General features: G+C 38.9%; 1 protein-coding gene across 1 annotated transcript; it reads left to right on the top strand.

Annotated features, from left to right (window-relative positions):
* Window positions 1-3295: 3295 nt before the first annotated feature.
* LOC111537205 (putative inactive deoxyuridine 5'-triphosphate nucleotidohydrolase-like protein FLJ16323) lies at window positions 3296-14488 on the top strand (the record flags this gene model as incomplete). Its single annotated transcript, XM_023203870.2, is given in 5 exon segments — window positions 3296-3304; window positions 8060-8165; window positions 8168-8242; window positions 12637-12718; window positions 14377-14488. Coding segments are annotated over 5 exon segments (384 nt in total), but the record flags the coding sequence as incomplete, so codon positions are not given.
* Between the last annotated feature and the right edge of the window lie 4334 nt (window positions 14489-18822).

Here is an 18822-nt window from a genome sequence, read left to right as displayed (position 1 = left end):
ATTTTGGCAATGTAGATCTGAGATTTTGGCATGAAGATCTGAGATCTTCATGAAAAGAGAAACATCGAAGCATAAGTTTCATAGACCTATATGTAGCTCCTGGAGGTTTTATTGGCTGTAATGCTATATTGACCAGTAGAATAAATTTGCCTGACATTTTCTCTTTGCATTTCCCAAATACTCTCTAAGTGAACATGGAAAAAAATAATCAGTTACTGAGATACTAATATCTGGCATTAGCAAACAAAAATTAAGCTTATGTCATAAAAGAAGATTCTAATAGGCTAAAAACAAACCAGGAAGCAGAACCCCATTATGAGTCCTCCTATTCTAAAAATAGAGTGATGATCTCTCTACAAGTGGAGACCATGTGTTCTATAGGGTCTCCAGATTCAGCCCAATTTAAGGAGTACTGTTCTATCTTTGGTTTTTGAATCAGAGAGAGCTAGGTTTCAATCCTGGAACGTACATTAAGCCAGTGTGACTTCAAAGAATTTACCTAATTTTCTGAGTCTTACTTTAAGACAGAAATAATTGGCCAGGCACAGTGGCTTATGCCTGTAATCCCAGCACTTTGGGAGGCTGAGGCGGGCAGATCACTTGAGGTCAGGAGTTTGAGACCAGCCTGGCCAACATGGCAAAACCCTGTCTCTACTAAAAACACAAAAACTTATCTGGGTCAGGTGGTGCAGGTCTACAATCCCAGCCACTCAGGAGGCTGAGGCAGGAGAATCACTTGAACCTGGAAGGCAGAGGTTACAGTAAGCCAAGATCGCGTCACTGCACTCCAGTCTGGGAATAATCAATAAAGTTCTTAAAGAATTCCTATTACATTTTTTTGAAATATATGAAAAGAAAATTTTAGAAAGAATAGTGCCTGATATATAATAGAAATTTGGCACACCAGAATTACTGAAAAGACGTTGTTTCAATATGATGGAAAAGATACACGTGCAGCAGGCAGTTTGCTTTCTAATGTTCAACATAATTTGATTCCTTTTAGCACTATATTTGGACTTCCTAAACAGAAAGGAGAAAATCATAAATAGCTCTCATTCTGAAAAGAATAGATAAAAAGGTACTGTCAGATAAGGAATGAGAGAAGATGGAGATTGATCAGCTATAATATTTCACACAATAATTAGCTTTTGCTTGTTACTTACTGCTTCCCTAAGAATATAGGTCTTATCGGACACCTGAAGCCAAGTCAAAGAAAGGGCATTAAGTAGGTCAGGCGAAGAACATTTAATTGACTTTATTTAATCATTCCACATCTTATGCACATATCAAAACATCATACTGTGCCCCATAAACACAAAATTAGAAATAAAAGAAAAAGAAAATATAAATCTTTTCAAACTTCAAGAAGAGAATAAAATGAGTTGAGTTTTATTCATGCTTTCATTTATTCAATATTGTTAAGCAACTATTATATATACCAGAGATTTCATGGAAAACAAAAATAGTCATGGACCTGTCTTTCTGGAGCTTATAGTTTAGTTTAGGAAACAAATAATAATCAAAATCACACAAATGTGTAATCATAAACTGTAATGAGTTCAATGGTGAAAAAATACAGAAAATGTAGAGAGTATTTCTGAAAAACCTGAGTAAACCCAAAGGCCAGAAGGACTCCCATGAGGAAGAGACAAACTGGCTGATATCTGAGAGATACAGAGGAGTCAACCAGGTGAAATGGTAGGAAGAGAACTACCAAGGCCTAGAGGGAGGAAAGAACATGGGAACGTTTAAGGAACTACACAAGAGGTATTAGGCTGGAGCACAAACAAAGAGGGGCATGGAGGCAAAATAGAGTCTTGGATGCAAAGAGAGAAGCCAGATAATTTAGAGCATGTAGATCTTGCTCAATATTTTATTTCTTATATTAATTAATGAAGGGCTTTAAACAGAGTAGTGACATTATTGAAATTGCATTTCTAAGTGCTGACTATTCTTAAAGAATGACCTGGAGAAAGATAAAAGTTGTTGCTGAGAGAATTATGAAGCTCATGCCATTGTTCAGTAAACAGATACATTAGCTTCATCTATGATGACAATAAAAACAGAAAGAAGTAGATGGATTCAAGTTAGGAAGCAGGTTTATTTGCTTAAACGTGTTAGTAGACTAGATATGGAGGGCAGGAGGAGGTGGAATGACAGCTGAAGGTTTGATTTGGGTCAGAAGAAGGGAGATAGAAAAGGCAGCTATAAGTGTCAAATTACCCTTCTCAGTTGACATTATGCTCTGCCCGATATGTCCTCATTGCTTCAAGGAATCCCTACAGGGAGAAAGTAGGAGAGCATATATGTAAGCAGGATGGGCTTGGCCCAAATACACTGCCCTTCTTGTCTTTTTCTGACGAATATGAAGAATTTGGTGGTCTAGATAATCTTCTGAGTGTACAGAAGCAGTTTGTGGTGGCCAGCCTACACAACATCCCTAAAGGCTTTGTAGCAGGAGAATCTAATACCTGAGACCCTAGAGAACAGATGTTCTCCACTTGTAGAGATCATCACTCTATTTTTAGAATAGGAGGACTCATAATGGGCTTCTGCTTCCTGGTTTGTTTTTAGCCAATTAGAATCATTTTTTATGGTATAAATTAGTTTTTGTTTGCTTATGCCAGGTATTAGTATCTCAGGTATCTCTGTGATGGTTAACACTCAGTGTCAACTTCACTGGGTGGAAGGATGCAAAGTATTGATCCTGGATGTGTCTGTGAGGGTGCTGCCAAAGGAGATTAACATTTGAATCAGTGGTATGGGAAAGCAGACCCGCCCTTAATCTGGGTGGGCACAATCTAACCAGCTGCCAGCATGACCAGAGTAAAAAGCAGGCAGAAGAATGTGAAAAGACCAGACTGGCTTAGCCTCCCAGTTTACATCTTTCTTCTGTGCTTGATGCTTCCTGCCCTTGAACATCAGACTTCACATTCTTCAGCTTTGGGACTCAAACCGGCTTCCTTGCTCCTCAGCTTACAGATGATTTATTGTGGGACCATGTGATTATGTGAGTTAATATTCCTTAATAAACTCCTCTCTCTTTCTCTCATATAGTGTATATATTTATATATACACTAAACTCCTTGCTTCTCATGAGCAGTGAATCAGGAGTGTTAAATGCATTTATTTTGTGTAACTTTCTAAACAGCTAATACCAAGGACTATCAGTGTTCTATATATATATTTTATTAGTTCTGTCCCTCTAGAGAACCCTGGCTAATACAGATTTAGGTACCAGGAGTGGTTCTAGAGGAACAGAATATTAAGGATGGAGTTCCTTCATGGTTTAGGGGATTCTAGAGTTGGCTGCTTAATATGATTAGACCCAAAAATGCTAAGGATTGTACTTCTAATAGTATGGAGAACACTGATAGTCCTTGGTATTAACTGTTTAGAGAGTCATGCAAAATAAATGCATTTAACACTCCTGATTCACGGCTCATGAGAGGCATTTAGTGACTCTATACATAATAGCTTTGACTATATGTGGAGAACCAAGGAATATAATGAAGTTGTTTGGTTGCTCCTAAGTTCACTGGAAAAAGTGATAAAAGAAAATGATGAATTTGGGGATTCTAACTCCTGGCTTCAGAAGCAGATACTGAATGTCAAATCTGCTAAGATTGTCCTGAGTGAGAATCTTATCTCCTGTAGAGAAAGAGCTGACATTGTGGAAAATCAGACACAAGTTGTTATCATGCAAGTGACTGACCTGCAATGAAAGGTGCATGCACAGTCTCGCCAGGTGTCTACTATTAAAGTGAGGGCATTGATTGGAAAAGAATGAAACCCTACAACTTGGAATGGGGATGTGTGGGAGGACCCTGATGAAGCTAGGGACACTGAGCTTGTAAACTCTGACGAAGCTTTTTTGCCAAAAGAAACAGCTTCCCCATCCCCAGTAGGGGCAACATCCCCTCCCCAACCCATGCTGCCATCACCCTTTCCACCTTTATCTGAGGAGACAAACCATGTGCTGCCTGAGGTAAAAGTGATGGCCTCTCCTGAGGTAGTTTCCAGCAAGATAATGTTGATTCTCCTGAGGAGCCACCCCCAACACCTCTGTTTGCTTCTAGACCTATAAGTAGATTAAAGTCCTAGCAGGCCCCTAGAGATGAGGTTCAGGGTGTGACCCACAAGGAGATATGCTACACTCGAAAAGAACTGCTTGAGTTTTCTAATTTAGATAAAGAGAAAGCTAGAGGATAGGCATGGGAATGGATACTAAGGGTGTGGGATAATGGTGGAAGGAACATAGAGTTGGATCAGGCTGAATTTATTGATTTGGGCCCACCAAACAGGGATTCTGTATTCAATGTTGCAGCTTGGGGAGTTAAAAAGGGTTCGAATAGTTTATCTGCTTGGTTAGCTGAAATATGGATTAAAAGATGACCCACTGTGAGCGAGTTAGAAATGCCTGATCTCCCTTGGATTAATGTAGAGGAAGGGATCCAAAGGCTTGAGGAGATTGGGATGCTAGAGTGGATTAGTCACTTGAGATCTACTCATCCCAACTGGGAGGGTCCAGAAGATATACCCTTAACCAGAGCTTTGCGAAATAGATCTGCATCTTCAAAAAGTTCTGTGATTGCTCTTCTCTAAATGCCAGATTTAACAGTGGGAACCACTGTCACTCAAGTACAAAATTTAAATGCAATGGGAATACTTGGATCCTGAGGTAGCAGAGGCCAAGTGGAGGCACTCAACCTTCAAAGGCAAGGTGGATGTAGCTACCATAATGGACAGCAGAGGCAAAGTCGCAACATAATAGTCTGACTTATGTAGAGTTCTGGCATTGGCTAATTAATCAGGGTGTTCCTAGAAGTGAAATTGATAGGAAGCCTACTGCATTTCTACTTAGTTTATATAAGCAGAAAACTTCCAAGTTGATTGGAAAAAAGACTAATTTGAATTATAAAAGCAAAGAATCATGGCCCCTCAATTAATTTCCAGACTTGAGTCAGTTTACAGACCCTGAACCCCCTGAGTGAAGGGCAGGCCAGGTCCCCTTGAGGAAGTACCCCACTACACTACTGACAATATATGCTATTAATCTTTTTCCCATCCTTCTTCAAGGAGACCTCCAGACTTTTACCACAGTAAATGTGCAATGGGGAAAGGGAAATAATCAGACATTTTCAGGACTACTAGACACTGGCTCAGAGCTGACGTTGATTCTAGGGGACGCAAAACATCATTGCGGTCCTCCAGTTAGAGTAGAGGTTTATGGAGGTCAGGTAATTAATGGAGTTTTAGCTCAGTTTCAACTTACAGTGGGTCCAGTGGGTCCCCGGACTCATCCTATGGTCATTTCCCCAGTGCAAGAATGCAAAATTGGCATAGACATACTTAATAGCTGGGAGAATCCCCACACTGGTTCCCTGACTGATAGGGTGGGGACTATCATGATGGGAAATGCCAAATGGAAACCATTAGAGCTGCCTCTACCTAGGAAAACTAGTAAACCAAAAACAGTATCGCATCCCTGAAGAGATTGTGGAGTTTAGTGCCACCATCAAGGACTTGAAAGATACAGGGGTGGTGATTCCCACCACATCCCCATTCAGCCCTCCAATTTGGCCTGTGTGGAAGACAGATCAATCTTGGAGAATGACAGTGGATTAGTGTAAGCTTAGCCAATTGGTGACTCCAACTGTAGCTGCTGTACCAGATGTGGTTTCACTGCTTCAGCAAATTAACACATCTCGTGGTACCTTTATGTAGCCATTGACTTGGAAAATGCCTTTTTCTCTATTCCTGTCCCTAGGGCCTACCGGATACAATTAGCCTTCAGTTGACAAGGCCAGCAATATACCTTTACTGTTCTACCTCAGGGGTGTATCAACTCTCCAGCTTTGTGTCATAATCCTGTTCAAAGAGACTTTGATCACTTTTCGCCTCCACGTGATATCTCATTGGTCTGTTACATTGATGACATTGTGCTGATCAGATCCAGTGAGCAAGAAGTAGCAAGCACAATGCACTTATTAGTGAGACATTTGCATGGCAGAGGATGGGAAATAAATTCAACTAAGATTGAGAGAACTTCTACCTCAGTAAAATTTCTAGGGGTTCAGTAGTGTGGGGTCTGTCGAGATATTCCTTCTATGGTGAAGGATAAGTTGCTGCATTTGGCCCCTCCTACAACCAAGAAAGAGGCACAATGCCTAGTAGGCATATTTGGATTTTGGAGGCAACACATTCCTCATTTATTATTCACTCGGCCCATTTATCACATAACCTGAAAGGCTGCCAGTTTTGACTGGGGTACAGAACAGGAGAAGGCTCTTGGAAGCAACAGATCCAGGCTGCTGTGCAAGCTGCTCTGCGCTTGGGCCATATGACCCAGCAGATCCAATGGTGCTTGAGGTGTCAGTGGCAAATAGGGATGCTGTTTGGAGCACCTGGCAGGCCACCATAGGTGAATCATAGCAGAGGTCTCTAGGATTTTGAAGCAAGGCTCTGCCATCTTCTGCAGATAACTACTCTCCATTTGAGAGACAGCCCTTGGCCTGTTACTGGGCTTTGGTGGAAACTGACCTTTTGACTACGGGTCATCAAGTCACCCTGAGACCTGAACTGCCTGTCATGAACTTGGTGCTTTCTGACCTATCTAGCCATAACATGGGTCATGCACAGCAGCATTCCATCATGAAAAGAAGTAGTATATACATGATCCGGCTCAAAAAGGTCATGAAGGCACAAGTAAGTTACATGGAAATGGGCCAAATGCCCATGGTCTCTACTCCTGCCACCCTGCCTTCTCTCCCCCAGCCTGCACCAATGGCCTCATGAGGAGTTCTCTGTGCTCAGTTGACAAAGGAAGAGAAGACTAGGGCCTGGTTCACAGATGGTTCTGCACGATATGCAGGCACCACCCAAAAGTGGACAGCTGCAGCACTATAGCCCCTTTCTAGGACATCTCGGAAGGACAGAGGTGAAATCTTCCCAGTGGGCAGAACCCTGAGCAATGCACCTGGTTGTGCACTTTGCATGGAAGGAGAAAAGGCCAGATATGCGATTATGATTCATGGGCTATAGCCAATGGTTTGGCTGGATGGTCAGGACTTGGAATAAGCATGATTGGAAAATCAGTGACAAAGAAATTTGGGGAAGAGGTATGTGGATGGACCTCTCTGAGTGGTCAAAAACTGTGAAGATATTTGTATCCCATGTGAGTGCTCACCAAAGGGTGACCTCAGCAGAAGATTTTAATAATCAAGTGGATAGGATTACCCCTTCTGTGGACACCACTCAGCCTCTTTCCCCAGCCACCTCTGTCATTGCCCAACAGGCCCATGAACAAAGTGACCATGGTAGCAGGGATGGAGGTTATGCATGGGCTCAGCAACATGGACATCCACTCACCAAGGCTGACCTGGCTACGGCCACTGCTGAGTGCCCACTTTCCCAACAGCAGAGACCAACACTGAGCCCTCAATATGGGACCATTCTTCAAGGTGATCAACCAGCTACTTGGTGGAAAGTTGATTATATTGGACCTCTCCCATCATGGAAAGGGATGAGGTTGGTCCTAACTGAAATAGACACTTACTCTGGATATGGGTTCACCTATCCTGCATGCAATGCTTCTGCCAAGACTACCATCCATGGACTCACAGAATGCCTTGTCCACCATCATGGTATTCTACACAGCATTGCCTCTGACCAAGGCACTCACTTTACTGCTAAAGAAGTGTGGAAGTGGGCTTGTGCTCAAGGAATTCACTGATCTTACTATGTTCTCCATCATCCTGAAGTAGCTGGATTGATAGAACAGTGGAATGGCCTTTTGAAGTCACAATTACAACACCAACTAGGTGGTAATACTTTGCAGGGCTGGGGCAAAATTCTCCAGAAGGATGTGTATGCTCTGAATCAGCATCCAATTTATGGTACTGTTTCTCCCATAGCCAGGATTCACAGGTCCAGGAATCAAGGGGTGGAAGTGGAAGTGGCACCACTCACCATCACCCCTAGTAATCCACTAGCAAAATGTTTGCTTCCTGTTCCCACAACATTATGTTCTGCTGGCCTAGAGGTCTTTGTTCCACAGGGAGAAACACTGCTACCAGGAGACATAACAAAAATTCCATTAAACTGGATGTTAAAATCACCACCTGGACACTTTGGGCTCCTCCTACCATTAAGTCAACAGGCCAAGATGGAGTTACAGTGTTGGCTGGGGTAATTGATCCGGAGTATCAAGATGAAATCAGTCTACTACTCCACAATGAAGGTAAGGAAGAGTATGAATGGAATACTGGAGATCCATTAGGGTGTCTCTTAGTATTACCATGCCCTGTGATTAAGGTCAATGGGAAACTACAACAACCCAATCCAGGCAGGATTACAAATGGCCCAGACCCTTCAGGAATGAAAGTTGGGGTCACTTCACCAGGAAAAAAAAACCATGACCTGCTGAGGTGCTTGCTGAAGGCACAGGGAATACAGAATGGGTAGTCATCAATACCAGCTATGACCATGTAACCAGCTGCCAAAAGACGACTGTAATTTTCATGAGTATTTACTCCTTTTGTTAAAAACATGTTTGTGCATGTATACACTTGTACACTTGTGCATGTATACACTTGTACATGTTTGTGCATGTATACACTTGTGCATGTATACACTTGTACTAAGAAAAAGCTTCATTTTATTTCCTTTTTCCTTTATCACATGACATAGGATTTACTTACTTCATATCAGCATTTAAGTGCTGTCAACTTTATAATAGCATTTGGATTGGGGCTTGGTTCATTTCGGGTTGTAGGAAGGATAGTTATATTATGTTAGGTATAATTATGACCTTATTATTGTGTTTATTTGAAGATTATATACGATCTCAGGACATGTGCATGGGTTCAAGTCGACAAGGGGTGGATTTGTGATGATTAATACCGAGTGTCTACTTGATTGGATTGAAGGAAGCAAAGTATTGATCCTGGATGTGTCTGTGAGGGTGTTGCCAAAGAAGATTAATATTTGAGTCAGCGGGCTGGGAAAGGCAGACCCACCCATAATCTGGGTGGGCCCCATCTAATCAGCTGCCAGTGAATATAAAGCAGCAGAAAAACATAAAAAGGCTAGAGTGGCTTAACCTCCCTGTCTCTATCTTTCTCCCGTGCTAGATGCTTTCTGCCCTCAAACACTGGACTCCAAGTTCTTCAGCTTTGGGGCTTGGACTGGCTTCCCTGCTCCTCAACTTGCAGATAGCCTGTTGCAGGACCTTGTGATCATGTGAGTTAATACTCCTTAATAAACTTCCATATATATATATATATATATATATATATCCTATTAGTTCTGTTCCTCTAGAGAACCCTAATACAAATACAGGCCCTCACTTCTTTGTATTTCACACACACATATAATTAACACTGAATGTGGGCTGGCACCCATGTGACTAACAGAACACAGTGGAAGTTCAATGAATTGGTAAATACCTAGTATATTCCAGGCACTCTTAAAAGCAATGAGGAGACCATAATAAAATATACCACAAATCAGTGAGTGTAGAAATAGGAATGGTAACATTTTACATTTTATCATGTGACAATTTTGATGAGATGTACATTACTGGGGAATAATTTTAAATCTGGTATATCTTTAATATGAACAATACTTATTACTTCTGACCCAGAATAATGCTCTATACCTAGCAGGCACTCTGTAAATGTTCATTGAATTAAATTGATTTGGCCATAGAGATCTTTCTGAATATGTCAATTAAATTACAAATAGGATAAATGAAAAAGAATTATATTCTTCACTGAGCATTGGGATTTACACACTGCACTTTATTTACTTACTGCCAATAAATTTGTAACTTCCTAGTCTTTGTACACTTCTATGATTTCATACCCATACAGAGTAAATGGAAGCAGGCCAGTACCTCAGATGTCAGGTTGATAACAGCTCCTTGGAATACTACTAATTCTGGAACTAGTTAAGTAGTTTCTCACATTTGAGTATAGATCATTCCTATCATATATCATGTTTGTTGGCTATTTGCTGACAATGATGTGACCTTTTCTAAAAAGGACAAGAATAATAATGGCAATTAGTACTGGGTAGAGAAATCAATAAAAATATTATACACATACACACACACACTACAGGATTTAAATAGAATTGCATTAGCAAATAAATCATAAACTTCCTACATAGGTAAATTTGAGCAAGTTAAATTGGTTTCCTTAGATGTATATTCAACTCAAGAGCTGAAGAAAATGTTCTGGTCCCAATTTACCTAGTTTGTTCTACCTTGAGAAATTAACACACTGTATGCTTTGTTAATATATAAGTATGCCCCATATAATTATATGTATATATAATCTATATATATACACACAAACACACACACACACACACATATTGACTAGAAGCCTACAGTAGCAAGGAATTGCAAAATATTAAGTGACTGAAAAAGTCATAGAAGTGAAAATTAATGTATGCTATTTTTAAGCACTTAGTAATGATATGCATGAAGAGGTAAAAAGAAATTTTTTAAATTACAGAACATACTAAATTAGAAGTGTTACCAGTGCCAAGAAGGAAAGGGCAATCATAAAGAAGGAAAAATAAAGATTAGACATATGGGGCAAGAAATAACAAGATGAGATGAAGTTGAGAAGTACTAAGTGATGCATAAAAAATAATAATTTAGAATATAAACCTACTACAGTGGAGAGAGATAATTAGAAAATTGCAAGAAAGAAAAGATTGGGCGACAAAATGGACAGTGAACTGAATGAGAACAATAAGGTAACATTAGAAAACATTGGAAAAGTGTCATCGGCTTGCATATGAAATAACTAATTATAGATTATTAAATTATAGCATGTGATTCTACATAGTATGTGTCATCTTTATGTGCAGGTAACTGTGCTTTACATATATTGTAATCTCTGTAGACAGCATGCGGATTATTATGGAGAAAACCAAAAAATAAAAACGAAAATGTAGAAAATCATTTTAAAAAGTATTTTAAGTCTGGGATACAAAAATAGCAAAACCTTGAAATTCATGAGTCTTGAGACTTTTCAAGCATTAGGAAAGCATATAATTTACCTCTTAAATGCAGTGCAGCAGCTTCTTCAGTGTTAAGAAAGTGACAATGCTACAGTGAGATTCAGAGAGTAACCACACTTTCTCCCACACTCACTAATGACTCAGTCCCTAAATGCAGTGCCATGATTCTAATCTGTGACTCAGTAAAGTGGCAAATTATAAATAACAATATGTGATCTACCTCTAGGGTCATATGCAGGTAGTTTTACCTGGTAAATGTCAACATTTATACTAAAATATACTGGTGTAATTATCTGAATGCAAACTTGCAGCTCTGGACTTTGTATTTTAATAAACATCCAAGAATATTTGGGTACAAATAGCCCTTAGCCTACAGAAGGGGTTAATATTAAGTGTATAATTCTAATGAGATACACTATGCTTTGATCCAATGATAGCAAATAGAATGATACAGCACCTTCCAGGGATAACAAATTGGCCATTCAATTACATGTGAGCTGAAAACAAAACTAGCATGTTGTATAATAAAGACATTCCTAAAGGTTTTAGTCTAACTGTAACACAAAGAAAGAGAATAATGGCCTCTCAAGTTGACTTCTAAATCAGGATATTCATAATAGTACAGATTATCAGTGTAAGAGAGTTCAGACTTTTTTTTTACTTTTTAAACTGAAAAGCAAAAATGCTTTATATGTATTCTAATATAGGAAACCATACTTCTTTAGCAGAACTAGTAGTAATTATGGTTCTAAAGATTGACTGGTAGTCTTTCATCAATTATAAAATCAAACACCTTCATTTCTCATTATTATTGTTACAGTGCATAAATAAATCAATATACAGCTTTCATTATATTGACTATGTTAGAAAAAATTTACCTAGAAGATACTTGGATAAATGTCTCAGTGTTTTGTGGTTTTTCCAGTAGAATTGTTTCTGTTATTAAAGAATATAAGATGAGTTTACATTGCTTTCTGCATTCCCTGCCTTGTGTCTCAACATTAGATACAAATCTGCTGTAACCTTGGGACTCAGCGGTAATGAATAAGCTATTAACTACACTGAGGGTGAGTGTAGCAATGTATAATCTCAACAATTCTGTAGCACAGGCTATTAAAGTTACAACTGAGAAAAGAAACCAGCCAAAGTAGAAAAAAAAACCCATAAAATTAAATAAAAACAAGGCCAATGTCGCCTGATGTTGAAAGATTGAGAAGACTCACAGTGCAGGACAAGCAATTTAATTGAAGAAAAGCAGTGTATTCATTCAAAATTACCCCACTTTACTTATAGTTCTGTTTTAGGTATTACTTTGATGTCAACATTACTTTAGCTAGTGCTGCTCTATCTTTCATGTTCTAGAAATTATTGTACATTGGGGATTTCTTTTTTTTTTTTTTTTTTTGGTCCAAAAATGGCACCAGCAAAATGTGAAGCATTCCAAACCTGTTACTTCAACTCCCTGTAAGGTTTGCCTGTAAGGTGAGATCCTTTTCATTGTTCTTCCAAATAGAGTAGGTGGCCTGGTTGCTAGCCAAATGGTCAAAATCAAAGCAGAATCTTAGGGTATTTGTACTAACATAAGCTCTGCTACCTCAGGTCATCTGAAAGAGGAGAAGATGGAGGGAGCATGTGTAGGTCTTCCAGGAAGAGGTGAGAGTCTTGAACACCAAGTGAAAAGGTAAAGATAGAATCTGAGTGGTAAGAATAAAGACATAAAACGAAAGTGGGGTTATAGCCAGACAATGATAGGCAGAGTTTGTTCCACATGTTCACTGCTAATGGCCTTAGGGTATCTTTGATTAATAGAGTGACTTTATCACTTCAGTTTATCATCTGTTATGATTTACAGAATATGAGAGGGAGGAGAACAAACCAAAATTTTCTGACTCCAATTAAAAGATACCTTGCAAGATAGAGTACATGAGAAATTTGCAGTGTGCTTACTTAGTGCCTCTGCTTTCCAGGGAATGAGAAGTACCTGACCAAATGGTCCTGTCCACACTCTAGAAATCAGAAACTATGTTGCTTCATTGCTTTATGAGAGTATATTTTAGAATTTAAAAAGATGTCTGCAGTTATCCTGGCATACCATATTCAGTGATTGCTTTTTTATGTTGGGCTATCAGGCAGTCTTAGTTGTCTCCATTTATGTTCAAGAGATTTAAAGGAAATTAAGTAAGAAATCCGCTCTGAGATTCCTTAAGTGTCTTTGAGGAGCTTAATGGGAGGAGGAGGAGAAGAAAGACAGAATCCAACCAGTCACCTTTGCTTTTGGCAAGGTTTGGTTTTAAAACCACAGCTTTTAATTCCTTATATTCCTGATTCTCATTTAAAAGTATCATGCAAAATAGAAGATAGTACTAAAACAGAACAAGGTTAAGATACTAGTTTATGCATGGAGAAAAACAAATTATAAAAATAGACAGCTATGGTCAACATTCAAATTGATCCAAATATCAAACAACCTTAAAGAATCAAGCAAGGACTTTTATCTGAATTTTTAGAATTTCTTGGAGCAATGATAAGTGGAAATATAAAGAGCAAAGATAATGGAAATTCTGAAGTCCCATAAAGGGGCATTTTGGATAGGCAACACTGCATGTAAAATTTTTATCTAACTTAAGATTTCAGATTGAAAACCAGAGGCAGAGGGATCCTTTCAAGGCACTTTCAAGACATGATAGAGTGTCATTTTTAAAAGCATAGTTCTTTTGAGTTCTGGCCTGCTTCTTAGCTCTTTGGGCTCAGGTAAGTCCCTCTGAGGTTTCTCTTTTTTTCATCTATAAGGTAACAATTAAAGAACTACCTACATACTTTTAGACCAGTGCTGTGAAGGTATAAGAGAAAAGAAGAAATACACAAAAGTGTTACAAAAGTGAAAAGTGCCACACAAATATGAGTTGTTACTGCTTACCTGAGGAGACAGTCTTGCTTCTGTGCTCTGCAGGACTCTGGCTATTGCTTTCTACAGCAGCATAAAATAGTCTGGCACTTGCAACATCTTCTAGATATCACCTCCTTATCCTTTGACCACTTCATCTTTAGTCTGTCCACTTAAGCAAATGCCATGCTCGTTAGCACTCCTTCACAAACTAACAAGGCTTAAGAGGCAAAAATATACTAGCAGGTGATTATATGAGTAGTTTATGTTTTTCCTGGAAAGTGATCTCATCTCTGGTGTCTTTTGAGATATTGTGAATGTCTTCTTGGTAGCCAAACTCCATAATTTCAGGAGACCTAAATGCTAGGATTGATCCCTTTCCACCCCTCTATCATCTTTGGCCAATTAAGTTTTCTCAGTTTCATAGTTACAGTGTCTCTTCTGACCCCAACCAGCCATCTGAACATGACTGCCCAGAGTCAAAGGACATTCCAGAAGAAAGATGCTGGAAAAGTCATTATTCTCAGCAAACTAACATAGGAACAGAAAACCAAACACTACATGTTCTCACTTATAAGTGGAAGCTGAACAATGAGCACACATGGACACACAGGGAGGAGAACAACACACACTGGGACCTTTGCGGGTGGCAGGGGGAGGGAGATCATCAGCATAAATAGCCAATGCATGCGGGACTCAATAACTAGGTGATGGGCTGATAGGTGCAGCAAACTACCATGTAACAAATCCACATATCCTGCACATGTATCCCAGAGCTTAAAGTAATATAAAATAACATTTTAAAAAAGAAATACACTGGAAAAATCCAGTTTCCAAGGGTAAAAGAACAATATTAGAGAATCAAGTTGATTGATTGGTTGATTGATTGTAGAGATGAAGCCTGCCTATGTTGCCCAGGCTGGTCTTGAACTGCTGGGTTCAAGTAATCCTCCCACCTCAACCTCCCAAAGTGCTGGGATTACAGGCATAAGCCACTATATCTAGCCTGAGAGTCAAATTTAAATGTCAGTAATAACTTCAATTTCTTGAGCACCTATAGTGGGAGACGCATTGTGACAGTGCTTTAATAATGCAGGACAATACTTTGAAATATTAATTTAAGTCTTTTCTTTTTCTTTATTTTCCTCCTTTTAATCCCCACTCCTCCCAATCTCCATTCAGTACTGAAGACAGAATTTCTGTTTGCTTTCTTCAAAAAAGTTTGGGAAAGAGTCATTTATTTTCAGAATTTCATACCTACCAAGGAACTAATATACAGAGAAACATAGGGAAAAGGGTATTTGTACTTTATACAGACTAAATATCTGGTAGAAGCCCAATTCTCTCCATATCTGTAACACTAAAAGCTTTTCTTTGGCTTGAGTCAGGAACAAAAGAAGAAAGAAAATTCTATGGATCCTGAGAGCAGAGGAAACCTATTTCCTGGTTTTCAGAGACAAAGGCAACAGAACTGGAGAAGGGGCACCTAAGAGATGATCCTCTGGGAACCACATCAAAGATTCTTCACTCAAGCTTTGCAAAGAAGAGAAAATTAGAGAGCCCTGGGATCTGAAGGGGCTGTGCACACCGATGCAGTGAATATCTCAGGGGCCATCAGTATTAACCTATGACTTCAGATCAGACTTATTTCTCCCCAACCAAGATCTGACAGCCAAAATCTTAGCACTGTATAATACCCTCAAGTAGTACATATGGCTCCCCAAAGACAGTGGGTATAAAATTTCAGATACAAATTACATTGAGTTTTTATCTTTTATCCCTAACAGCCTAACAGAAGAAGATTTCAGTCAGAAATTACAGTGAGTTAAAGAAAATGAAGAAAGCTTGTTTGCTTCCATCCCTGGATACATCTGGATTCATACCCAATACATAGTTGATGCCTCAATTAATTCCTATAACAGAACTACAAAAAAAGAAATTCCTCTACTCCTTATTACAGATAGAAAACCTGGATAGAAAAATTTAAGTAGTTTCTTAAGATAGCACAGCTAGTTTATGATGGTGCTGGGATTCAGCCATAAGTCTTTTCAAATCTAAAACTATCATATCTGTTATGCCGTAGTACCCATATCACAAGGGTGAATAGACTGGGAAAAATTTGTTATTGGCTAGTTATAATACTGAGACTTCTTAAAGTTACTATGAATCTGGGAAGCATTCTTGCCTCTTCATATGAGTACAGAGACAAAGCAGGAGATCGGTGTTCGGTCTCAAAAGTAAACCCTACTAAATTATATATTTCATAAACACAGGTGCAATTACAATTTGAAACACCAAACTGGACTCCTCATAAGCATTTTATAGCCGAATTTCTTCACACAGTTCTGCTTAGTAGTGGTTCCGAAAGGACAAATCCCATGAGGAATAAAGATCTATCTGTAGTCATTGAGAAATTTTCTGAAGATTAGAGACTTAGCTGCTACGAAGAAAACTTTGGGGAGCCCCAGGTGTCAAAAAGGCAGCTGGGAATAGTTCAGGGCAAGTCACTGGGGCTCTACATGCATTGGAAGGAGGCTGGCACCAAATGGTGGCCCAAAGAGCTGCCAGTGGAGATTGGCACTTGTGCACCAAGACTAAGGGGGAAACAAGTTGCAAGACAGTGGTGCCAGCTGGAAAAATTCTGCCTGTGAAAAGAAGGAGATGAGCTTTTATGGAGGTACCAAACAATAATTTCTGAGGTATACAAGGATGGCTGAAGTGTGGACATGGGACTGGAAACAGAGGCAGGGCAATGATGCAAATAAGCAAAACAGAAGGCAGGACAAAGGCAAGGAAAGAGAAGGGGGATGAAAGGAGAAACAGCTTTAATTAAGAAAGCCAGCTAGGTAACACATTTCTGAAAAGGCAGCTTGGTTTAGTTCATGTCGTATCAGTTACATTGAAGTATCAGGTACAGAAAAGAATGAAAGTAGAGAAACAAAATCATTACCTGAGGAAGGGAAAAATAATATATGAATACATACTGAAAATCAGGTCAATATGATTTTTATATCAGATTATATATTATAAAATATATGACTATGGGTCCTTCTGTAATCATTTTTAAACATCAGCTTAGTTTTCTCATTTGTAATAAGTGGCTGATAATAAATAAATTATAGTTGATATTATTACTATTAAAAGATGTGCTCTAATAAGCATTTAATACATGCTGCATGCTGTGCTAAGCATGTTAAATGAATTCTCTCACAAAATTACTCTATAATAACTCACATAATAACCAAATGAGTTACTATAATAAAAGAGTTTTGTAGGGTGCCAGATTCATACCAGGTACTCAATAAATGATGGCTACTGTTAATAATGCCTTTGATGAAATGGAATCCCATTAGTATTGGTTCTTTTTTGCTAATTAATTCCTATTCTCAAATATTCTTTTAATGGATGTCTATTTCAATTCTGATGTCCAATGGGGTTGGGGGTCATGTAGTGGAAAGGAAGGATTTTATTTCTATTCCCTACATAAATTTCAGGTAGTCTCCTTCCCAAAGGCATGCAAAACATGTAGATCGGCTGCAAACACCTTGAGCTCAGACAAGGTTTATAACTGTTGTGTATCTCAAGCTAGAATTTCCCCTTTATGCATGCAGTCCTCTCTCTGGTGTCCAGAATCTTCTTTTTCTCTACTATCTACTGAGAGTAAAGCATGCTCTTTTCTCTTTTTACACACATTTCTACTGAATGCTATGTGCACATGTGCTGTGAGAAGGTTGTTGATTGGATGTTCATAATAACCACACTTTTCTGCATCTGCAGGAAATAGAATACTCTCTCTTTAACTCAGGAATGGTTCACTCCTTTTCATCATGAAATGTCACCTTCTTAGAAAAGCGCCTTCAACTAACCAATCCAAATTATTTTTCCCTGTTAATTTCCATCTGATTGTCTTGGGCATTGCTTTTAAAGTACTTCTGAAAATTACTCCTCAAGATTTGCATACTATTTTGTTTGTCTGCTCACTTGTATTTTCCTTTAGTCCTTACTACAAAGTAAATTTTGTGAGGGCAGAAACCACTTCTGTATTCTTCTGCATTCAGAAATTTTCATTAAGCACCTACTAGACACCAGGCATTGTTCTAGGCACTGGGATACAGCAAAGAACTGACATTCTAGCAGTGAGAAACAAACAGTCAAAAAAAATGCAGGTGGTGATGTTATGAACCACATAGCAATGCAAAGGAATAAAGGGAGAGTGGCAAGGCTGCAACAATGAGAAGTTATTGGGATTCCATTTCATCAAAGATAATCAGGAAAGGCTCCCTGATGTACTTACCTATAATAACAAGTAGGAGAAGATAATTCTAAGCAGAGGGAACAGTAAGTACAAAGACCAAGAACTTGTTGGGTGTGTTCATGAAACAACAATCAGTCTTTATAGCTAGGGCATGGTGAGCAAGGAAGAGAGAAGGAAGAGATGAGATTTGAAGGACTGTTGGGCATCGTGAAGCTGTAATAAGACCTTTGATTTTATCTTCGGTGAGGGGGGAATAACAATGTAGTTTTAAGCAGAAAGTGACAGAATCTGACTTATGTATTAAAAGGATTGCTTTTCCCATTATGTAGAGAATAGCCTGGAAGGGGGTGGTCAAGGGAGAACAGTTGAGACTATTGCAGTAGTTTAAGTGAAAGATCCTGGTGGCATAGAATATAGTGATTGTTGCAAAGGTGAAGAGATGTCAGGTCCTGTATACATTTTCAAAGCAGAGATGACTGAATTTGCTGAGGAATTGGATGGGGGCATAACAAAATGAAAAGTACCAAAGATGATTCCAACTTTTATGGCATTTGAAATTTAAAGATTGGAATTGCACTGACCAGGTTAGGAACTACTAGAAGAAAAAAAAAAAAAAGTTTAGGAGTTAGAAATTGAGAGTTCAGTT

The sequence above is a fragment of the Piliocolobus tephrosceles genome, chromosome 14 (assembly GCF_002776525.5).
Source record: "Piliocolobus tephrosceles isolate RC106 chromosome 14, ASM277652v3, whole genome shotgun sequence".
Lineage (NCBI taxonomy): Eukaryota > Metazoa > Chordata > Mammalia > Primates > Cercopithecidae > Piliocolobus > Piliocolobus tephrosceles.
Note: the sequence above shows the minus strand (reverse complement) of the source record. Positions and strands in the feature narration are given on the sequence as shown.